Raw genomic sequence first — 24544 nt, forward strand, 5'->3', positions numbered from 1 at the left:
GGAGAAGCCACCACACCATAGTTCCTTCCACAAATACCGCCAGCAATAATGCATTGCTAAATGGGCATTTACTATAGTGTGTGTGTGTGTGTGCTAAGTTTCTAAATAATTAATAAAAAAGAGATATAAAAACACATTTAAAGATGTTTATTTTGAAAATGGCATCAATGTGAGGAGCATACAGACAGACTTAATGGTACAAAAGAGCATGTAGTAAAGAATATAATGTAATATTGAACCTCCTGATCAAAGTGAATTAACCTTTACAATAATTAGATATTGATTACAAGCTAATATCTAATCTAGGGCATGTGTTAGCTGACTGCTAACACAAACAAAAAGCTTTCGATAGGATCAATTGTAGTTGTGATCAATATTGTGGTTCACACCTGTATGTGCAAAGTATTGCTCATAATCATCACCCACAAGTCTGCAGCTTGTTTTATCTCTACAAGGAGTGGTAGTGTCTTTCAGCTCATTGTAAATTTTTCCTCATAAAAAAAGAAAACAATATTTACACAGTATGTGTGTGTGTGTGTCTGTGTCACTGTGGTAGGTTCGGGCGGTTGCCACGTCAGGAGCATCACAATTAACCTAAACTCCAGTAAAGAAGTAGCAAAGAAGTGGACGGCAGGAAGTGAACTTCCCATGTTGTCACCCATAATTATGCATAATTTTAAGTCCTAATATTATAATATTAGGAAAGTTTTAATATATTAAAACTTTGTGTTGAGTCATTAAAATACGCCATGTATTTTGTTCTAGTTCAAGGTGTGACGTGGTCAGTGGTGAGTATTTGTCTCTGTGAGCTGGTCCATTGACTTTAAATTTTGCTGTTCTAAATTTAGGTGTGATGTGGTGGTATGTGTGAGAGATGTAGAGCAAATGTGACAGCAGCGTCTTCGGTATTTTTCCCGTTACACCTTCCCTGGGGCGGTCTGTCTGTCCATGTGTCTGTTGCTGCAACACCTGCTGCAGGTTAGGAAACCTCTGTAAATATCTGTAACTTGTTTTTCTTTTCCTGGTAGCGTTGTTAGGCTGGTTGCTTGTACAGTTGTGGCCAGAGTTGGATCAAATATCGGTAATGAATAAAGGTAAAGAAGCTGAATGACACCAAGAAAGCTCTCTCTGTTTGTATCTTTCACTTATTAATGTGAACAAATGCAGTGTAATAAAAAGAAGATAAAGAACTAAGAACAAGTACATCAGTGTCTTTGCGTCAGTGCGTCTATGCATCTGTGTGCTTGTGTCTGATTGCATCGACTGCGGCCTCGTAAAGGTTAGAATCACTGAAAGCGGGGAGGAAGAGTGGCAGGAAACATTTAAGCAGTGCTGATAAAACACACAGTGCTGTCCCTGTCACTACACATCACTCAACGTCACACACGCACACGTTTACACACAAATATTCACTTGTTCCTTCTCCTTTTTTTTTATGATTTTTTTTTTTGCGTAAAACACACAATTATCATCTCCTGTGTTGACGTTCAGGAGCCTTTCAGTGTTTATTTAAGTCTGCGATTCTTCTATCTGTATCTCCGTCTGTCAGGACAATATGGCAGCCAGACTTCACTGATAACCAGCCGTATCAGCGCCAAGAACAACACATCACTCTAATGGACCCTGCTGTGAGACTGTGTGTGTGTATTTGTATGTTTGCCCATCGCATCAGCACTTTTTATTTTTCAGACTCTGAGTTTAAATCACAATAATAATGCGTCAGCTTTAAATTTCTTATCAAACAGCTAATACGATCTCTAAGATGAATGAGCTCAGGTTTCATAGCCATCTTATTACACCTGTTTTCCTTTCCTCTACCATGCATTAAATTAATTCTATCTGGCTGCTAACACCATTATCCTTATCTGTGGATGATGATATCGTTCTCTCATAGCCTCATTTAATATCAGCACCCAACACATAAATCTATATGAGCCATGCAAGAAGAACATTTACTTTAAAAAACAAACATTAATACATGTCAGAAAACACTAGAAACCAGCTACATTATTTTTTAAATATCTTCTACTTCAGAGTGTTTAAACTCTTTAAACTAGCATGCAAAGGGAATTGCAATTGGCGTAGAAATCCCTGAAAAATGTAACTCCTTTGTTCACGCTGTTGTCATGTGACTGAAATGAATGATTGGACTTACTGACATTTTTGCACTTGACAGCCATTATTTTGTTATTTAATCATCATAAAACATGCTGCACCTGCGGGTTTAGGCGCAGCTGTAACTCCGTCTAACTCAATAGATCCGAGGGTCATCCGTATAGGTTAAGAGTTGTCTGGAGAATATGTAGGAAGAATGTCAGAGGAGGAGAGACAAAGGCAGAAAGATTAAAAAAGCAAGGGGGGAAAAATCCTCTAAACCAGAGAGAGAAATAAAGTAGCTCTGGGCCTTTTCAGTATCCTTTCCTTCGATCAATAAAGCTCATTTCAACCATCAATCTTTTCACATCCAGCACACACCTGTTGGGCTCTTTGGGAGAGAAGGCAGAAAAAAAAGGGACAACAATAATATCTTAAAGACAATAAGTACGGTGGACAATCAGAGGAGAGAACAGTGGAGAGAGGGTGGGGCGGCAAAGACAAATGACAGCTTTGCTTTTTGCCTCGGAGCCTGTGAATAAAAAGTATCCTAAATGTAAATCTCTCGGTCTCTGGACTCGTTAGCTGCAGGACCTAATGGACCATGTTAGGGTGGCCTCCAACTCTGTGTGTGTGTTCTGTAGATGTCTCTGTAGGACCTCTTTGTATGGAGCAGCAATGAAATAAAATCAGTTGGTGCTGACAGATTATAACATTGACCTTCATCTGTTGATGAAATAGTAGCTTTGCTCTTGTTTGCAGCATGCACGTATGACTGTGCATTGTTCTCTGCCTTCTGCCTTGTTAAATTCTGGGAAAGACTCCAACTGACAACAATGTGATGTGCAGACAGCATCATGTTTTTTTTTTGTTCTTGCTGCATAAACCAAACCCACAGACCTCCCAGCTCACCATGTTAAATGCAGCTTTGTTTGTTTACATTTTTTTTCCTCTAAAAGTGACAGTACATGGTAATGCTACATTTGACACCTTTGATGAATCATTTGCCATCATGTCATAACTCTAATGCCATTTGGTGGACATCTTGAGCCAAAATGACTCACAATAGCTGACAAGAGCTTGTGCACTTTTAGTAATGGAGGCCCCGTAGGAGTCCGACAGCCTACCTAACCCTGCTGCAGCAGCTCTGCCCACACAGAGCTGCAACTACAACGCTGTCTAACCAAACCAGCGATGTGCAGGTATTCATGAGGGGAACAAATCTGTCAAATCTGAGATTAACATCAGTGTTTGATTGATGGATCAGCGTTAAGTCTGTAATAAGTTGTTTCACAGTGAGGATGCAATGACGCCTTTCCTCCGGGTTAGACACACAGATCGACTTTTTATTTAAGTCATCAATCAGATTTGTACTACAACACACACACACACACACACTACTCATCTTAATGTGATACCTGGAAGCAGAGAGAATACGACATCACAAACACTAACCTGCAGGATCAATCTCTTACCTGCAGTGATCCTTGTGTATGTGCAATTAAAATGTAACAACCCAAAGCTACACAATGCGTGCTGGTACTTCTCTTCACACCTAGTCTCAACAGTCAAACAATGCTATTTGCAACTGGGCATTTACACCCAGACATGCAGTATTTAGTATGGTAGATCCAGATACCTAGTTGTCAGTAGTAAAATAAATGTTATTTGCAGGTAAATGTCACACTGCAGTATGACAGAGACCAGCTTTAAGGTGTCGATAGATAGATAGATAGATAGATAGATAGATAGATAGATAGATAGATAGATAGATAGATAGATAGATAGATAGATAGATAGATAGATAGATAGATAGTTGACTCATTTTCCAGGAACTGCTGGGTGCAAATAGCACTTTTACACATCTAAATGCTTGACACTAGAAAGCCCTAGAGTCAAACCTATTTTACTACAACGTAGCTGTTGGCTAATTGTCCTGAAGGTAGATGTCTACAACTGTGGGTGTAAATAGCTGCTGTGTGACTTTTCTATTCTCACCCATTGTTTGCATATTTATAGGACTAAAGTGAATAGGCCTTCTGATTACTGCCACTGCTTTTTTTCTTATATATATTAACACCCTTCACTATATGAAACTTTGGTTTTCAAATTTGGTAGAAAAACAGCCTCGGACCAAAAGCACACACACGCACAAATCGAATTATTGAGATGAGACTCTTGTATGTCTATGAGTGAAGTGGCTGCCAGTGTAAACAGCAGCATCCTCTGAGGAAGTCTCTCTCCAGGAGAAACAAAGTTTGCAACCTCGATGGACCGAAGAATCCATCATCATTATGACCTCATAACTGTCGCCAAGGAGAATGTGAAGTCATTTCCCACAAAAAGTGTATATGTGGCGCTAACGTCTAGGGATTCAATGTCATCTGGCCCCACACCTGCACACACTCTCACACAGACAGACACACACACACGCATGAAAAACCTCCCAGATGACGTCATTCCACATGCGAAAGCACAACTTGGCACTTTGGGGGTTTAGGAATGCAAGAACTTACGCACACTAATACCAAATAACACAAACACATGCACAGTCACAATCACATACACCTACACACAACAAAACCCCGTGGAGCCTGTGAAGACGTTTCACTCTGAGAGGACAATTACAAAAAAGATGAGGGAAGATAGAAAACTTTGTCACAACAGCAATGAATAACTGGAGGGTTTTAAATCATAGATGCAAAAACGTAAGTGAATGACAGGATAACAGGAGTAAGAGGAAAGCACAGATGCATTTCTGTGGTAAACTAATCCTTTAAAAAGTACCTATATATGATGTGTTTTCTTTTTCATTTGCTCTCCTTGTGGCTTTATTTCTTCTCTCCTCTGTCATGACACCCTGGAGGAAGGACTCATAAAATATTAAGCCTCTACTTTTGTTTGTCACCTGCTCCGCCGCGCCAGCAAATAACTTCTCCCCAGGAAACCAAATGTCAGTGGAACCTTTTAACACTACTAATTCAGACACCTGAGGGGAGTTTGAGTTAATACTCTTCTCTTTCTCTTCATCTCACCTCTCTCTGCCCCCCCCCCTTCCATCCTCTGTAAGTTGGGTGCTGGCACCACCATGTGGTCACAAAAGTCTTTAACCAAAGTCTTTAGCACTTTATTTCATTTTAAGTTCATACAAATTACAAATAGTTACAAAATAAACATTCTCTTCACTCATAACTGTAAACTTTAACTCTTTATAGAAAGTCTTTCTGTGGATGTATGTGCGTAAAAATATTCAGTGTGAGGTGTTGTGTGCATTAGTCTGTATGTTCGTCCTCTGTCTTCTCCTTCTTGATGGGAAATTCCAGTGATGTCCTGAACCGAATGGGCACCTCCTGCTCCTCGCTGGTTACCTGCTTGGCCACGGGGACATGGATACGAAGCTGTCCATCATCCATCAGGGAACAGGAGAGGCCGGAGAGATCCAGGTGAGAGGGCACGTCGATCTTCTGCGCGAACCCCATCTGAGACATTGCAGAGGAGCAGAAGGAGGCGCGGGAGGAAGAGGAGGAGCAGGATTGGCTCTCCTCTGCTCCGGCCTGCTTCATGGCCACCACGGACAGGCTTCGGCCGTCCAGTTTGACTGTGATGTCACTGGGGGCATAACCACGAGCGTCCAGTGTGACCAGGAAGTCGCTGTTGTTTCCAGTAGTCTGCAGGGCCTCCTTGTGGAGCTCTGTGACGGAAGCTTCTTTCTGTTGCTCTTTACTGTCACACAACCTGAAAAAAAAATCATTCATGTAGATCACCTCCATGTAGACCACACACATCACAACTACCAACTCTATGTAGATTTGAAAGCAGTAATTCTACGTACCTTGCCAATGTGGAGGACATGAGGGGCAGCTGGCTGAGTTTGAGCCCATTGTGGAGGTCCATGAGGAGGCTGTCAGCAAGCTTGACTCTCCGGCTGAAGAAGTCTTCTTGCAGGGAGGAAAGTGGCCACAGCAGCTGGTCCTGGCTGAAGAACGGGTCATCGCTGAACAGGCTGCTCAAAGGTGCGCGCTGAGACATCATAGCTGTTGACAATTTGTTGAGAATTTCCAATCCTCAGACTCTGAATAGGCTCCGGTCAACGACGAGAACCAGAAGTTCCTCTAGTTTCTTCAGTGTTGTGAGTTTTCTTTTAGTTTGAGAGTTGTTTTATATACCCCAGCTGCTCTTCTCCTGCCCTCCCACTGAGCTATTTAAAGCTCCATGAGCTCACTGCTGTTTGTTAGCGTGTGTCAGCGAGGTCAGGAATGCCCCGCCACTCATCAAAAGCTCAAGACAACTCATGGTCATGTCTTGTGTTTGTGTGAATGCGGTCACGTTCACACTGAGACAGAAGCCTATTTCTGACCTTTCATTCCTAAAATTTTCATTCACATACTGATTTTTTGCTGCACTGCAGAATGAAAACATGTCACAGATCAAATAATGACTCCACACTTCATCTGTTAATGTGAATCCATCCAGTACAAACCAAACCACCACATTCAATCCCTTTATTTACACTTATTTAATCCATTTGTGACATATTAATTTGGCATTTGGATAGAAAATATAATTATTTAAATCGTAATGAAGTCACTTTTGTTACAAATACTGTATACACACATTAATTACTATTAAAAACAAAAACAAACAAACAAAAATTGCCAAAAAAATGTATTGTTTAAAACACTAGCTGTGTACATTTTGTTCTTATGTCTCTCCAGGCTTGCTTTTTAATATTATTTATGTGCCACATGCTATGTGTACATTTTTGTTTGACTGGTTAAGACCAAGAATGGACCACAGCTGTTCAGAAATGACCCTCTAGACCAAACAAAACCGGTCTGATCTCAGGTTACAAGGCTTCATCTCCGCTTCTTCACAGGATGAGCTCAGAGCGCTAACATTTCCCTGCTGTCTGTCTGCATGTGTGTGTGAAGTTGCGTGCAAACATTACAAGGAGTGTGTGTCACATCTATTTGTGATCTTCTAGGTGTCATACTATAAAAATGCTTCCACCTCATTGGCTCAAACAGCAAACTAGCTTCAATGTGATTGGCTCTAATGTCTCAGTGTGGTATTTACCACTCCTGCTTGTAACAACATGGTCTCAATCTTAACACTGCCAAACAATTTAAATAGTCTGTTAAATTATCTTCTAGTTTTATAGTTTTTTTAGAAACCATAACATTTATGACAAATTGAAAATATCAGGACAAAATTGGAGCAATTAAGACTGAGTCATCAACTGGGCAAAAATAAAGCAGTGTGTCAGTGAACCAGGGGATGCCAGGGACAGAAATAGAAAGGAAGTTTCAAGATGGCTGCCTTTTCCTCATCTCTAAATTACTAGGATATTATTACAGCACCCAGCTCAGTCTGGTTATTATTTATAGGCCCACAGTTTTATCTCTGTTGTGTGTGCACATATGAAATAAAAAAGAATTAAACTTACCTAGGACCTAACTTAAAACAAAACAGCTGTTCTGCCTTTAAAATAACATTTAAGGATAAGTATATAATATACATCTATGTTTTTGCTGAACATTGACACTGTGACATTTGGTTCTTATGACCACCTCAAATCCAAAATCTTCAGGTCAGGTTAGGTAGGCATCCATTCATTTTCCAAACCTGTGTAGTCCTGAATTACAGGATCCTGGGGGTGCCCGAGCCTATCCCAGCTATGAGAAGGTGAGAGGCAGGATAGGCTGGACAGGTCACCGGCCCCCACACAGAAAGACCCAAAGCCAGATTTAAACCAGCAACCTACTTGCTATGAAGTGACTGTGCTGATCACTGCTAATGTTTGAAGGAACATGGAAGAAATATCATTGAGGGGGTCTTAACATCCATTATGAACTTCATCTATGTACAAAAAGCAGACAACGGATCCCTCTAGACACTAGTCAGCAGATCAGATCTTACATAATCTCATAAATCTCATAATTTACAATATTGTTGCCAACACTACGTTTCATCGGTCACTCAAATGTTTCAGCAATTACCACCATTACCAATTACCACATTGATGCTACCACTGGTCCAGATCAGTTACTAAATGCTATCATACTCTGCTAATCCAAGCTAAAATGAGAAAAGATTAGAAACCTAGAGGTTCTGATATATGTCCTCATGTCCTCCATATATGTTTTGGATTTTCTTGGTTTTTATATTTACACTTCCTCATAATAATGCTCGTCCTCGCTCACTGGCTGCACATAATCACTGCTGTCTTCCTCTTCATCCACTTCCCCTGCTTCCTTTTTGAGGTTCTTCATATCAACACAATTAACATTAACATAGTCATGGTCATCGTCCTCATCGCTGTCATCTTTACTGTCTTCATAAGGGTTCCTGGCTGTGACATCCACTGAAAAACAACTTTAAAAAATAAAACTTTGACCTTCTGTTTTTAAAATCCTTACTTTGAAATTGTAAAAGTCATATTCAGATGTGTACAGACTTTGAGTTGGGACAATGGCTCCACTCTGTATGGGTTGTCGTCTTCTCCTGCAGACCAGACAGACCAACAACACGGCCAACAGGAGCTTGAACAGGATTCCAGCAACAATTGAAGAGACCAACAGCAACAATGACACTGAAAGAGACAACTGATCAGGCCATACTGCTGGTCTGGTTTCAAGAGCGATGTTTGTAAGAACTGTTAATCTTTGACACTATGAACAGTCTTTCGATCAAATCTAAACTCCTGGTTTCTCCGGTGCTTTTCTAGTCAGAAGTCAAAACTGGAAAACTGACCAGTCATTCATGGGGAACCACAAAGCTCTGTGTTTGGTCCCCTTCTCTTTTCAACAGTATAGCTAGTCTCACTACTGTCTTATACAAAATTCCTTTGACTCTGCCACACAACATTCCTGACACTTTTCTCCACCCACTCCAACCTTCCTGCACTCATCCCTTCCTTTTTTTTCCACACTCCCCATCGCATTGGACTATATACTAAGTACTAAATCTCCTGCCTCTTGACCTCCACCTCTGTAACCTCACTGTTCCCCTTCTCTCACCTTCGTTCACACAAGTCTTTAACTTACAAGGGACTCAAAGCTAATCCCTGCTTTAGCACCACCTTGGACGCCTCTGTCTGCCCTACAGCACATCTCACAACTCACTCATATTTACTACATTAATTTCTTGATCTGTTGTTTATTGTATGTCTAATGTAGTGCAAACCTCATCAGCTCCTGTTTTTGTGTGAATTTACTATTCTAATTGACTCTTGTCTGTCTTTTGCTTTTGTTTCTTTGTCTAGTCTCAAAAACCACATGCGTGGAACTCTCTGTCTTTGCTGTTCTTCATAAAACATAAAAAATACTCACATTTAATGGCAACATAAATTGGTGCTGTCTCAGTAGAAGTGAAGTTCCTTGAAGACACTGTGACTTCATACACACAGCTGTAGTTCCCCTGGTGTTCATACTCAGCTACAGGGAAGCTGAAGGAGGCTGAGTTATTGACTGCTGGTTTGGTGTTGATGGTGTTGGAGCCAGAGAAGAAGAGAGAGAAATGGCCACCAGAATATCTGGTGTTGATTGAGCAGGTGAAGACAAAGCTGTAACCTCTGGTGACCTCTGCACCTTCAGGACTCCAGAGCAGCCCGGCATTAGGAGAAGCCAGGGTGACGCTGGGTTTTGGCAGTCTCACTGGGTATTCAAGGGACAAAATGAATAAATAAATGAACCTGAGAACTTATGAACAAATGAATGTTCAAACTAAAAGTGGCATTTGAAGGTTGTTGAAATCTTTCAGACCTTCATGTCAATTATGTGAATTAAACTGCAAGTTTTTTTTTCTTACCTGTAACAACCAGACTGACTGAGTCACTGGGGGAGGAGCTGAACTGATGTGAAATATTTTTCTTATACTGACACTGGTACAATCCTTCATGTTCAAAGTCCACTTTAGTAATGTTGAAGATACCAGAACTGGATTGTGCCACAAAGGAGTCTGTCTTATTGAGGATGAATGTTCCACCCAAATGTTCAGCTGAAACTAAACAGTTGATACTGACGAACTGACCCCAGGCGACCTCACCGGCAGGACTGATTGAGATGCTGGGCTTTGGGAGACTTGCTGAAAAAGCAGCACAATTATATCAGTTAGTCGTGTTGTTAATGACCTTTAAAAAAAACCTAAATACACAAATGTATACATATTGTATGTGTGTCACAGTTATCATGAGTCAGTTTGAGATATTTATGAAATTGTGTCCTTTAGGTTTTTCCTACCTGAACAGACGACACCAGCATCCTCAGTATGATCACAGTTGTCTTCTCCAAACCCACTGTGTCGACACCCAGTTAAATAATTTTCAATTCCTGAACAGTCCACATCATCAAGCCAGATTTGTCCAATTCCTTCACCAAAATAGGCTGAATCAGGGGCATCTAGTGCTGTCCCACAGTCCAACTGTCTGCAGACCACCTGAGCATCATTCAAGTCCCAGTTATCATCACAGACTGTTCCCCAGGAGCCATTGTGGAAGATTTCAAGTCTTCCAGAGCATCTAGTAGATCTATATCCAGCTAATCTGATGTCACCTTCCAGACCTACAAGGCATTGACATTTTATTTTAATAGTTTGCTTTTAACTAAATTAATTTATTTATAAATCATGAGAATAAACTGACCTGCAGCAGGTGGGGATGAGGTCAATAGAAAAGACACTGCAGGACATGAAACTATAGTTTATTAAGTAAGATTTTTTTAAATTTAACTTGGTTAAAGACTTTCCGATTGCTGTACTGTCCATATAAACAACAGAGCAAAAAAATAGGAAAATACAATGTCTTACCCAGAGTGAAAACCTGCAGGTTTCTGTCCTTTCTTCCAGCCATAAATATCAAACAGGCCGCTCTGATGAGAACACAGAAAACTGAACTAAAAACTTCAGAAAACTTTTCACACAGCTCCTCCACCTGAAACACTGCTGTTGAGCTTGCTGCAATAAATGCACATAATTACATAAGTAAAGTAGATGAAAGAGTGGCACGGTGGTGCAGTGGTTAGCACTCTTTCCTCACAGCAAGAAGGTTCCTGGTTTGTTTCTGACTGGGGCCTTTCTGTGTGGAGTTTGCACGCTCTCCCTGTGCCTGCATGGGGTTTCCTCCGAATACTTTCCCTCACATTCTAAAGACGTGCTTGTTAGATTGATTAGTCACTTTAAATTGCCTGTAGGTGTGAGTGTGAGTATGTTGCCCTGCAATGGACTGTAGACCTGTTCAGGGTCTACCCCGGCTCTGACCCATAGACAGCTAGCATCAGCCCCCCGTGACCCTGCAGTGCAGGACAAAGCAGGGTCAGATGATGGATGGATGGAAGCAGATAATGTTTCATCCCACTGCTCATGCTGCTCACAGATATCTGTCTTTGATGACATTAGGTCTACCTGTGTGCATGTGAAGTTACTGATAACCCCAACTAAATTAAAACTTCTTGTTGCATCTGCTGTCACTCTGCCTCAGAAGAACACCGGAGACATTTTAAACTATGCTGAGTACATTCAAACTTCTGACCACAACTGCACATGCATCTTCTTTACTCTGAGACTTTCCCAGCAACAGGCTTCAAATGAAAAATAATCACCTCATATAATGTCATTTTTAGTAATTTAGTCAGCTGAAGCCAAGACAATTTAACATCTGCAGAATATATCACTAATTTCCTTGGTTAATTATCTGAGTGATCAAGTCTGATCACCTAAACCCTTGTCTAGGTTCCTGTGTCTACATGTGGTCAGGCTCTGTTCTCAGCATGCTACCGACATATTTGTGTAACAGTTACAAATCATGTGGCTGTCAGTGCAATGTTCACTTCCTATTTAAAGTACATTTGATTAGAAGTTACTGTTTGTACTTTTTCTCCAGAAATAAAGGCCAATGTTCACCAAAAGCATCATAACATATCCCAGGTTGTGAACGGTTGGTGTTGTATGAAGAGATATACATGATAGTACATCAATAGCAGTAATGCCAAAAGCAGGAAGAGCGAAGATTTGTCACCTATGGGATCTGTGCTGCTGTGCTGATGGTAATATGTTCCTCTGCAGTTGCTAAATCCAACCCATCTTCACAAGTAAAACAAATGTAAGGTTAATATTTAAGTTGAACACATAGCATGAGTGTATTTCTCCTGCCGCACCTTTAAGTGTTCACGGGGATGGGTACTCGCTGCGACGGCAGCCAGAAAGGATGACTGCATGACAGCAGCTGTTTTTTTATTTAAAAGGTGTTTAATGTTAATAAATGCTGGTAAAAACAAAATATCTCAGTCATATCAAAGGGGAGAAAATAAAAGATTGTGTGAATACCTAGCGTGTTATTAAACCACCTAGCTCAGTCTGGTTATTATACATGTAACTGGACAATACAAGGTATTAGGGACACACATGGTCCTTATGACCACATTTGACCATTTACCATCAAATTCTAATTCAAATTTATAAGTGAACATTTGTACCAAACTTGTGGAAATTTAATTGAGCCGATTTTAACATTCTATAGGAACTGAATCTATGTAATCTATGCTCGTCCTCGCTCACTGGCTACACATAATCATTGCCGCCTTCCACTCCCCATGCTTCCTCTTTGAGGTTCTTCATATTACATACAAACTTAACATTCACATATTCCTCGTAATCGTCCTCATCTTCTTCATAAGAGTTCATGACTCTGAAGCCCACTGAAAAACAACAGAATACATTTTAAAGAATCTTTGTTTTTAAATTGCAAAATTCATGTTCTGATGTGTACAGACTTTGAACAGGGACAATGGTTCCACTCTGAATGGCTCGTCGCCTTCTCCAACAGACCAAACAGAGCAACAACAAGACCAGCAGGAGCAGCAACAGGATTCCAGCAACGACTGAAGAGACCAGCGGCAACAGTGATACTAAAAGAGACAACATTTGATCGAGTACGTGCTGCCGGTCTGGTTTCAGGAACTGTTTCGTCACTGAAACCGATGCTTGCAAGAACCAGTTACCACTTCTCATCTTGGTAAACCTCTTGCTGCACTTTGCCACTGTATACATTTTTCTTTTGACCTAATCTGAACTACTGGTATCTCTGATGCTTTTCTAGTCAGCAGTCAAACCTGGAAAAGAGACTAGGCAGTCAGTCACGGGGTACCACAGAGCTCTGTGTTCTGTGTTCCCTTCTCTTCTTCGCAAATGCCACAATCTCCTGAAGCCTTTGTAGATTACATACGTACCACCTCATCTTATTAGTCACAATAACTCCATTTGTTGTTGATCTGTCTGAATTTTTAAAATTGAAATTTGCAGACGATGTTTCCATATTGCAGACCTGAAAGGATTATGTTGTCAGAACAGCATACAATTGCATAGCTGAGACTTCTTACTGGTCTTCACTCATGCAACCACACTAAAATGCAAACCTCATCAGTTTCTGTTCCTGTGTCTTTTTATATTATTCTTATTACCTCTTGTCTGTCGTCTGCTTTTGGTTTTCTGTCTAGTCTCAATAACAACACTAAAAAATATTCTCTGTCTTTGCTGTTACTCATAAAAAAAAATTAAATACTCACATTTAATGGTGACATAAATTGGTGCTGTCTCAGCAGAAGTGAAGTTCCTTGAAGACACTGTGACTTCATACACACAGCTGTAGTTCCCCTGGTGTTCATACTCAGCTACAGGAAAGCTGAAGGAGGCTGAGTTATTGACTGCTGGTTTGGTGTTGATGGTGTTGGAGCCAGAGAAGAAGAGAGAGAAATGGCCACCAGAATAACTGGTGTTGATTGAGCAGGTGAAGACAAAGCTGTAACCTCTGGTGACCTCTGCACCATTAGGAGAAGCCAGGGTGACGCTGGGTTTTGGCAGTCTCACTGGGTATTTAACGGACAAAGAAATATAAGTGTTGTAAATTCTCAAACCTACTCAGAAATCAGTTTTATTTTCTTACCTGTAACAACCAGACTGACTGAGTCACTGGGGGAGGAGCTGAACGTCTGACGTGAAAAATTTTTCTTATACTGACACTGGTACAATCCTTCATGTTCAAAGTCCACTTCAGTAATGTTGAAGATACCAGAACTGGATTGTGCCACAAAGGAGTCTTTCTTATTGAGGATGAATGTTCCACCCAAATGTTCAGCTGAAACTAAACAGTTGATACTGACGACCTGACCCCAGGCGACCTCACCGGCAGGACTGATTGAGATGCTGGGCTTTGGGAGACTTGCTGAAAAAGCAGCACAATTATATCACTTAGCTGTGTTGTTATTGAGTTTGCCACTTTAAAGACCTTTAAAAAAAACTGCTGTATGTGTATCAGCTCCCAGAGTCACGAGTCAGTATGAGATATTTATGAAATTGTGTCCTTAAAGTTTTTCCTACCTGAACAGACGACACCAGCATCCTCATGGTGTGCACAGTTGTGTTCTCCAAAACCTTTGTGTTGACATGCAGTTAGTGAATTTTCACTTCCTGAACAGTCCACATCATCAAGCAAGATTTGTCCAATTCCTTCACCAAAAGAGGCTGAACCAGGGGCACCGAGTGCTGTCCCACAGTCCAGCTGTCTGCAGACCACCTGAGCATCATTCAAGTCCCAGTTATCATCACAGACTGTTCCCCAGTATGTGTTGTGGAAGACCTCAACTCTTCCAGAGCATCGAGTCGACCCAGCTAATCGGATCTGAGACCCTACAATCACTAATCACACATAAACTGTTAGTAAATGGAGCAGATTTCTTCAGTGTGGTTTATTTATTTTGTCATTTTTTCATTACAGAAATAATTTAAAAAGACAAATCTGGCAAACGTTGTAACTAACATGAAATGAAAACCATTATAATGCTCAATTAAAAATGTTTTCCTACCTGAACAGAAGACAACAGCATCCTCACTGTGTCCACAGTTGTGTTCTCCAAACCCTCTGTGTCGACACCCAAGTAAAGAACGTTCATTTCCTTAACAGTCCACATCATCAAGCCAGATTTGTCCGATTCCTTCACCAAAGACAGATGAATCAGGGGCATCTAGTGCTGTCCCACAGCCCAACTGTCTGCAGACCACCTGAGCATCATTCAAGTCCCAGTTATCATCACAGACTGTTCCCCAGGAGCCATTGTGGAAGATTTCAACTCTTCCAGAGCACCGAGTAGATCCAGATCCAGCTAATCTGATGTCACCTTCCAGAGCTACAAGGTAGACAAACTAGTATTATTATTATTTTATTATTATTATTATTTTGCTTAAAATTAAATTATGCATAAAACATGAAAATAAACTGACCTGCAGCAGGGGGCTGTGAGGCCAAGAAAAAAGAGACTGCAGAAAATGAAAACAAGACATCAAAAAAAAAAAAAGAATAACAATGTAAAAGATACATAGACTTTCTATTTATAGATGTTGTTTTATATATATAACTAGCAAAGAAAAAAATACAGAAATATGTCTTACCCAGGGTGAGAAGCTGTAGGGTTATCTCCTTTCTGCCAGCCATGGCTGTCAAACGGAATGCTCTAATAAGACACACAACTGAACTAAAAGCTTCAGGTTCAGAAAACGCTTAACACAGCACTTCCTCTTCATGTTTCTAGTGGTTTTTATATGAATCAGTACCTTAAACTGGGAAATTCTGGGCAGACAGTGAAACCTGTGCTTGCTGCAATTAAAACACAGAATCATGTAGTCGTTTCCTGTCGAAGCCTCTGTTGATGGTACCTGTGTGTTTGTGAAGTTACTGATAATCTCAACTAAATTAAAGCTGTTTTTTGTTACAGATGCATCTTGTGCTGTCACCCAAGATGCATCTGTAACAAAAACAGCCACAGTGTGAGGCTTCAACAGGAAACGACTACCGGTAAATGATTCTGTGTTTTAACTGCAGCAAGCACAGGTTTTATGTCACCAGACATTGTTGTCCATGATATAAACTTCTGACCACAACTACACATTCATCTTCTTTATCTAGGTATTTAGATATTTATTATATATTTCTATTTCATATTTCAATTTAACTTTGATTTCAATTTGTCTGTAACAAAAAAGAATTTCCCCTCAGGGATACATAAAGTAATTCTGATTCTGATTTACTTTATGACCAAAAACAGGTGGCAGATATTGAAATGTTGAAAATGACTCCCTTAAACATTTTTTTAACAGTTAAACTGTTTGCAAACAAATTGTGAAGTAATATTCATTTTTAAAATTTGCCTCCAGCTTTTTATTTATATGAGCAAGAAGCTCAAAGCAATTTGAGCTTCAATTTTTCAGAACACTCCTTGCATCAGCCACTAGAGGGCACCACAAATACAAAAATATTTCTTATGTCAGTGCCGATTTATTTACTATAGATACATTGGCAAAAATTCAAAATCTTAATAATTATGAAATGCAGAAAAACAAACCCTACCTGCTAAATTATTTAACTGAGGATCTTGGACACTTGAGGGTGACTCCAAGTATACATCTCTACATCTATCTATACATCTATTAAAATTCTTATATAGGAAAGCATTTAGGTTATGCCCAAAAACAGACAGCAAATTGGGTATATGTAGAGTACATACATCAAATATGTGGCTAAACCCTCCTTTAAACATCCACTGCAGAGATATGTGTGGTCTGAGGAGACTGTGATGTTCTTCAAAGTAACACATAAAACACACATTTGGACCATATATATATATATATAATATATTGTTTGCACTGATTTTATTTTCTTGGGGTGTTTTTAACAAACTACTGCCACCAAATTGTTTTTAAATGTGGGTAAGAAATATTGTTACATTTCAGTAACTGTAACACTGCTATGCCCCCTCAAACACAACAATATCCAGGTTATACTAAACCTTCTGAATATCCTCCGATGTGACTGACTTCTGCCCTCTTGAGTCCCAAGTAAGAAATGAAAGCTCACAAAACCAAGTTACTGTCTTACTTTTGTACAATTTCTAAATCACACACAAAATTACAATGATTTCACCCACTACTGACACACGGAGAACACATGGAAACAAATATATCTACATATGGAACATGGCAAAAACAGAAAAGAAGACATGGGGCATGCACACCAAACTTGTGCAATGTAAACGGATAACATAGATCTAAAGCATGAGGCTTATCCTGTTCTCCATATTCCCCTGCTCACTGTGTTCGTAGAGGAGCAGAAGATTTTGCTGTAAAAGCAATAACAAGTTGTTGTTGTCAGAGTGAGTGTATACAGGTTAAGGAGAGAGGTGGCACTTTGGCATCATCGTTTCAGAAAAGTTGTGTATTGGGCATAACCATGGAAACATGGAAACGGCATGTTGACATCTATCCACTCTGGGACCCAGTTTCAAATGTTAATCTGGCTCCCAAAAGGCCGGATGAAACGTGTAGATGAAACGCCCATACGATGAAAACCTTAGCAGATACGCCTGCGCTGGTCTCCGTGTGGACAGGAAGTTACCCCTTGTGTTTTTGATGAAGACTGTCACAATGGAGTTGACCTTCAGGTCTGTTAGACATTTATCCTATAAGACACTTGCATGACACTTTTTGTCATGATTCTTATGACCCCCTTGACCTTTGACCTTAAGAAAGCTTCACTTCAAGTGAACATTTATACCAAACTTGGAAGTAATTTCACTGAGATGGTCTTAACATTCTACAGGAACTAAAAATATGTACAAAAAGTCACCAAAGTGAAACAGATCCAAAGACACTGGTTATCAGATCAGATCTGCTTTTATGTGACACCAATCCATTTTTTTTCAAGGAGAAACAGTAATTATAACTTGGTGCCAAATTGTGCCAATGACTAGAATCCAAAATGAAAGATATGCTCATATGCTCATGCTGTCCATATATGTCCACAACTTGTTTGTCTAAATAAGTTTACATTTTCATAGTCATTTTAATCATCATTCCTCTACTGTGTTATTTCTTGATTTGTTGTCAAGTTCTTAAAATCATAATCACTGGCACCTTCCTCTTCCTCATCTACTCCACCTGTTTTCTCTTTGAGGTCAATTATGTCCACACAATCAACATTCACACAGTCCTCGTCACCGTCCTCATTGTCTTCATAAGGGTTTGTGACTCTGAAGGCCACTGAAACACAACAGAATAAAATTTAAAGAACACTTGTTTTAAAATTGCAAATTAAATGCTCTGATGTGTACAGACTTTGAGCTAGGACTCCGGCTACAGTCTCCGTGGCCCAAATTCTTCTCTTCCAGTTCAACAACAAGACAAGCAGGAACAGCAACAGGATTCCAGAAATGACTGAAGAGACCAGCGGCAACAGAGACACAGAAAGAGACAACATCTGATCAGTACATACTGCTAGTTTCAAGAACTGTCTCTTTACTAATAGTAATGTTTGCAAGAACATCACTTTCAGCAGAAGATTAATGTTTCCACCCAAAGGTTCAGCTGAAACTGAACAGTTGATTCTGATGTACTGACCCCAGGTAATCTTACTGGCAGGACTGATTGAGACGCTGGACAGTGGACCTATTGTAAAAGCAGCACAACAATACTGGTTAGCTGTGTTGTTGATTTCCTGACTTTAATTACTTATCAAAGCCATGTTCACTCATGTTTTGCTTTCACTTGATTTTCAAAACCCTTAAAAAAATCATCATTAAACACAAATTTATAAATGTTGTATGTGTATCTTAATGTATATGTACCTTAAATCATATGTACATGTCATTCTGACATATTTATGATATTGTGTCTTCATGATGATGTTTTTCTACCTGAACAGATGACACCAGCATCCTCATAGTGTCCACAGTTTTGTTCTCTAACTCTTTTGTGTATACAAATATATATACATGTTGTTTGTGTCTTAACATGTCAGTTCCCAAAATCATGAATCAGATATTTATGAAATTGTGACTTTAAGAGAAGGTTTTTCCTACCTGAACAAACGACACCAGCGTCCTCACTGTGATCACAGTCGTGTTTTCCAAACCAACTGTGTCGACACTCTGTTAAAGAACTTTCACTTTCTGAACAGTCCACATCATCAAGCCAGATTTGTCCAATTCCTTGACCAAAAGAGGCTGAATGAAGGGCATCTAATGCTGTCCCACGGCCCAACTGTCTGCAGACCACCTGAGCATCATTGAAGTCCCAGCCATCATCACAGACTGTTCCCCAGGAGTCACTGTAGAAGATTTCAACTCTTCCAGAGCACCTAGTAGATCCAGGTCCGGCTAATGTGATCCAAGACCCTAAAAAAGAAAAAAAAAATCAGATAAAGTGTTGGAAAACAAAGCAGGTTTCTTCAATTTTGCTCATTTGTTTTATTGTTGGGTCATAAGAGAATACAATTTACAAGACAGTTATGGCAAAAGTTATGACTACGATGTTAGGACATACCTAAGTAACAGTAATTAGAGAGTCAAGAATTGAGGGATTTTAACCTATATTAGGCCAATAGCTTTTATCATTGTCAGTACATTTATTTGTCTTTATTTTTCCCCTCACCAGAAGGTACAAATTGCTACAGTATGAAAACGCTCAATTCATCTTTACATGTTAATTGTCCTTCTGGTGCTGATGATAGTACTGACGTCCTGTGAACTTTTGGTTGGACTGCACATCCTGGCTGAATTGGTGACTGTGAATATTATCAGAATGGGGTCTCTTCTTTCAGTTCGACAGACAACATACAAGACAAGCATGCATCCTGAAGTCTCTGAAAGAATACCTGGTCAGGTATTTGCATAAGGTGCCAGTTTTTACAAAGTTAATCAGTATTCCTTTCTTCCTGAAACTTTGTAGCATTGCCACTTCACCAGAAGGTTTTGAGGTTTTGAACCTGCTGGTGAGCTGGAGCCTTTCTGTGTGGAGTTTCTCCCTGTGCCTGTGTGGGTTTGGCTGCTGGCCTCTTCCCTTACCTCTAATCTCCTAACATATCTTTTATTGAAAGAAAAAGTCATAAGTCACTTTGACATGTTTATGATATTGTGTCCTCATAATGATGATTTTCTACCTGAACAGACAACACCAGCGTCCTGATGGTGTCCACAATCGTGTTCTCCAAGTATATTGTGTCGACAACCGAGTAAGGAACTCTCACTTCCTGAACAGGCCACATTACCAAGCCGGAATTGTCCAAATCCTTTACTAAAATAGGCTGAATGAGGGACATCTAGTGCTGTCCCACAGCCCAGCTGTCTGCAGACCACCTGAGCATCATTCAAGTCCCAGCCATCATCACAGACTGTTCCCCAGGAGCCACTGTGGAAGATTTCAAGTCTTCCAGAGCACCGAGTAGATCCAGATCCAGCTAATCTGATAGACTCTACAAGAAAAAAAACACACACAAAGTGTTGGAAAACAAAGCAGGTTTCTTCAATTTTGCGCATTTGTTTCATTGCTTGGTCACAACAAAAAACAAATTCACAAGAGCATTATGGCAAGAGTTGCGACTACGATGTTAAGACGTACCTAAGTTACATGAATTACAGCGTCAAAAAACTGTGGGTTTTATCTCTTATATTTGGCCAATAGCTTTTATCATTGCCAGTACATTTATTTTGACTTTTTTTCCTCACCAGAAGGTACAAATTGCTACAGCATGAAAAGGCTCAATTCATCTTTATATGTTAATTGTCCTTCTGGTGCTGATGATGATATGGATTTCATGTGAATTTTTGGTTGGATGGAACATCCTGGCTCAATTGGTGACGGAATATTTTTTACAGTTAATCAGTATTCCTTTCTTCCCGAAACTTTGTAGCATTGCCACTTCACAAGATGTTTTTGAACCTGCTGGTGAGCTGGAGCCTTTCTGTGTGGAGTTTCTCCCTGTGCCTGCGTGGGTTTCGGGTACTGGCCTCTTCCCTTACCTCTGATGTCCAAACACATCATTTATTGTATATTTTTACTCCTAAATACACAGACCCTGAGACCAAGACTGCCTTGGACCAAACAGCATGGAGTGCAACAGGGAGTGCATGTCAGATGCTGTCAGTTCCCAAAGTCATAAGTCACTTTGACATGTTTATATTGTGTCCTCACAATGAGGTTTTTGTACCTGAACAGATGACACCAGCGTCTTTACTGTGTCCACAGTTGTGTTTTCCAAGTCTTTTGTGTCGACAGACGAGTAAAGATCTTTCACTTCCTGAACAGTCCACATCATCAAGCCAGATTTTTGCAGTTCCTTGACCAAAAGAGGCTGAATGAGGGGCACTGAGTGCTGTCCCGCAGTCCAACTGTCTGCAGACCGCCTGAGCATCATTCAAGTCCCAGCCATCATCACAGACTGTTCCCCAGGAGCCATTGTGGAAGATTTCAACTCTTCCAGAGCACCAAGTAGATCCAGATCCAGCTAATCTGACGTCACCTTCCAGACCTACAAGGCATTCAAACTACATTTTAATATTTTGCTTAAAACAAAAAAACTCATGTTTAACAGATGAGAACACTCAAAAAGGGTACATTTGATTTTAAAAGTAAAAATATATTTGTATAAAATAAATAAATTGTGTTTATTATATGACTGATTTGTGTTTCTTGGACATGAATCAAAGTAAATCCAGGTTAATTAATGATGCTTATTTTGTTTTTTTTTCTTTTCTTTTCCCCTCACCAGAAGGTGAAAATTGCTACAGTATGAAGAGGCTTAATTAATCTTTACATTTTAATTGTCCTTCTGGTGCTGATGATGATTTTGGTTTCGTGTGAACTTTTGGTTGGACTGCACATCCTGGCTGAATTTGACTGTGAATATTATCAGAATGGGGTCTCTTTTTTCAGTTCGACAGACAACATACAAGACAAGTATGCATCCTGAAGTCTCTGAAAGAATACCTGGTCAGGTATTTGCATAAGGTGCCAGTTTTTACAAAGTTAATCAGTATTCCTTTCTTCCTGAAACTTTGTAGCATTGCCACTTCACCAGAAGGTTTTGAGGTTTTGAACCTGCTGGTGAGCTGGAGCCTTGCTGTGTGGAGTTTCTCCCTGTGTCTGTGTGGGTTTTGGCTGCTGGCCTCTTCCCTTACCTCTGATGTCCTAACACATCATTTATTGTATATTTTTACTCCTAAATACACAGACCCAGAGACCAAGACTGCCTTGGACCAAACAGCATGGAGTGCAACAGGGAGTGCATGTCAGACAGAAGGAGAGTGTAGAGCCCACAGATGACTGAGGTTGAAGGTGTGGAGCTACTTAATTTGTGGTGTACCCTGGTCACTTCTGGACTTTTATTTGGACTACACAGACTTACTGTTTGGACTGATATAGTCTTGAGTTTCCTACTACTACTACTACTACTACTAAAATGTGTATGTGTACCTTAACATGTGACTTCTCAAAGTTATACGTCACTTTGCCATATTTATGATATCGTGTCCTCATAATGAAGTTTTTCATACCTGAACAGATGACACCAGCGTCCTCATAGTGTCCACAGTTGTGTTCTCCAAAACCTTTGTGTTGACATGCAGTTAGTGAATTTTCATTTCCTGAACAGTCCACATCATCAAGCCAGATTATTTCAGTTCCTTGACCAAACATGTCTGAAGAAGGGATACGGAGTGCTGTCCCACAGTCCAACTGTCTGCAGACCACCTGGGCATCATTCAAGTCCCAGCCATCATCACAGACTGTTCCCCAGGAGCCATTGTGTAAGATTTCAAGTCTTCCAGAGCAGCGAGTAGATCCAGATCCAGCTAATCTGATGTCACCTTCCAGACATACAAGACAATCAAACTACATTTTAATATTTTGCCTAAAACAAAAAAACCCTCATGTTTAACAGATGAGAACACTCAAATAGGACATGTTTGATTTAAAACGTAGAAATATATTTGTATAACATAAAGTGTGTTTATTATATGACAGATTTGTGTTCCTTAGAAGTAAATTCAGGTTAATTAATGATGCTTATGTCCGTCCAATGAGAAGGAGATTCATAATTCAATGACTTTTCCACTGTTTGTAACTGCGCCCACAGGATGTAGATAAGGTTTAGATGAACAATTATTTAATATTTAACATGAATTACAGCATCAAGGATTTTGTGGTTTTTAGCTATATTTGGCCAATGGATTTTATCATTGGTAGAACATTTATTTTGTCTTCATTTTGTTTTCCTCACCAGAAGGTACCAATTGCTACAGTATGAAGAGACTTAATTCATATTTATATGGTAATTGTCCTTCTGGTGCTGATGATGGTACTGATTTCCTGTGAACTTTGGTTGGACTGCACATCCTGGCTGAATTGGTGACTGTGAATATTATCAGAATGGGGTCTCTTCTTTCAGTTCGACAGACAACATACAAGACAAGCATGCATCCTGAAGTCTCTGAAAGAATACCTGGTCAGGTATTTGCAAATTCAGCAGTTTTTACAAAGTTAATCAGTATTCCTTTCTTCCTGAAACTTTTAGCATTGCCACTTCACCAGAAGGTTTTGAGGTTTTGAACCTGCTGGTGAGCTGGAGCCTTTCTGTGTGGAGTTTCTCCCTGTGCCTGTGTGGGTTTTGGCTACTGGCCTCTTCCCTTACCTCTAATCTCCTAACATATCTTTTATTGAATATTTTTACTCCTAAATACACAGACCTTGAGACCAAGACTGCCTTGGACCAAACAGCATGGAGTGCAACAGGGAGTGCATGTCAGATGCTGTCAGTTCTCAAAGTCATAAGTCACTTTGACATGTTTATGATATTGTGTCCTCATAATGATGATTTTCTACCTGAACAGACAACACCAGCGTCCTGATGGTGTCCACAGTCGTGTTCTCCAAGTATATTGTGTCGACAACCGAGTAAGGAACTCTCACTTCCTGAACAGGCCACATTACCAAGCCGGAATTGTCCAAATCCTTCACCAAAATAGGCTGAATGAGGGACATCTAGTGCTGTCCCACAACCCAACTGTCTGCACACCACCTGAGCATCATTCAAGTCCCAGCCATCATCACAGACTGTTCCCCAGGAGCCACTGTGGAAGATTTCAAGTCTTCCAGAGCAACGAGTAGATCCAGATCCAGCTAATCTGATAGACTCTACAAGAAAAAAAACACACACAAAGTGTTGGAAAACAAAGCAGGTTTCTTCAATTTTGTGCATTTGTTTCATTGCTTGGTCACAACAAAAAACAAATTCACAAGAGCGTTATGGCAAGAGTCGCGACTACGATGTTAAGACGTACCTAAGTTACATGAATTACAGCGTCAAAAAACTGTGGGTTTTATCTCTTATATTTGGCCAATAGCTTTTATCATTGCCAGTACATTTATTTTGACTTTTTTTCCTCACCAGAAGGTACAAATTGCTACAGTATGAAGAGGCTCAATTCATCTTTATATGTTAATTGTCCTTCTGGTGCTGATGATGATATGGATTTCATGTGAATTTTTGGTTGGATGGAACATCCTGGCTCAATTGGTGACTGAATATTTTTTACAAAGTTAATCAGTATTCCTTTCTTCCCGAAACTTTGTAGCA

At 40.0% G+C, this 24544-nt stretch overlaps 2 protein-coding genes and 1 pseudogene across 2 annotated transcripts; all 3 read right to left on the minus strand.

Moving 5' to 3' along the window:
• Positions 1-5228: 5228 nt before the first annotated feature.
• Positions 5229-6244, minus strand: hspb9 (heat shock protein, alpha-crystallin-related, 9). Its single transcript, XM_028411574.1, has 2 exons — positions 5927-6244; positions 5229-5829 (listed from the first exon to the last, which is right to left on the minus strand). The coding sequence occupies exons 1-2, from the start codon at positions 6124-6126 to the stop codon at positions 5367-5369; spliced, it is 663 nt and encodes a 220-aa protein (XP_028267375.1). The 5' UTR covers positions 6127-6244; the 3' UTR covers positions 5229-5366.
• A 358-nt stretch (positions 6245-6602) lies between these two features.
• Positions 6603-15597, minus strand: LOC114439551 (deleted in malignant brain tumors 1 protein-like; annotated as a pseudogene).
• A 2395-nt stretch (positions 15598-17992) lies between these two features.
• On the minus strand, positions 17993-23709 carry LOC114439898 (putative DMBT1-like protein). The gene is made up of 5 exons (XM_028412101.1): positions 23655-23709; positions 22464-22775; positions 21588-21599; positions 21119-21439; positions 17993-18174 (listed from the first exon to the last, which is right to left on the minus strand). Exons 1-5 carry the CDS (start codon positions 23707-23709, stop codon positions 17993-17995), a joined length of 882 nt encoding a protein of 293 aa, XP_028267902.1.
• Between the last annotated feature and the right edge of the window lie 835 nt (positions 23710-24544).

The sequence above is a fragment of the Parambassis ranga genome, chromosome 8 (genome assembly GCF_900634625.1).
Source record: "Parambassis ranga chromosome 8, fParRan2.1, whole genome shotgun sequence".
In the NCBI taxonomy this organism is placed as follows: Eukaryota; Metazoa; Chordata; class Actinopteri; family Ambassidae; genus Parambassis; species Parambassis ranga.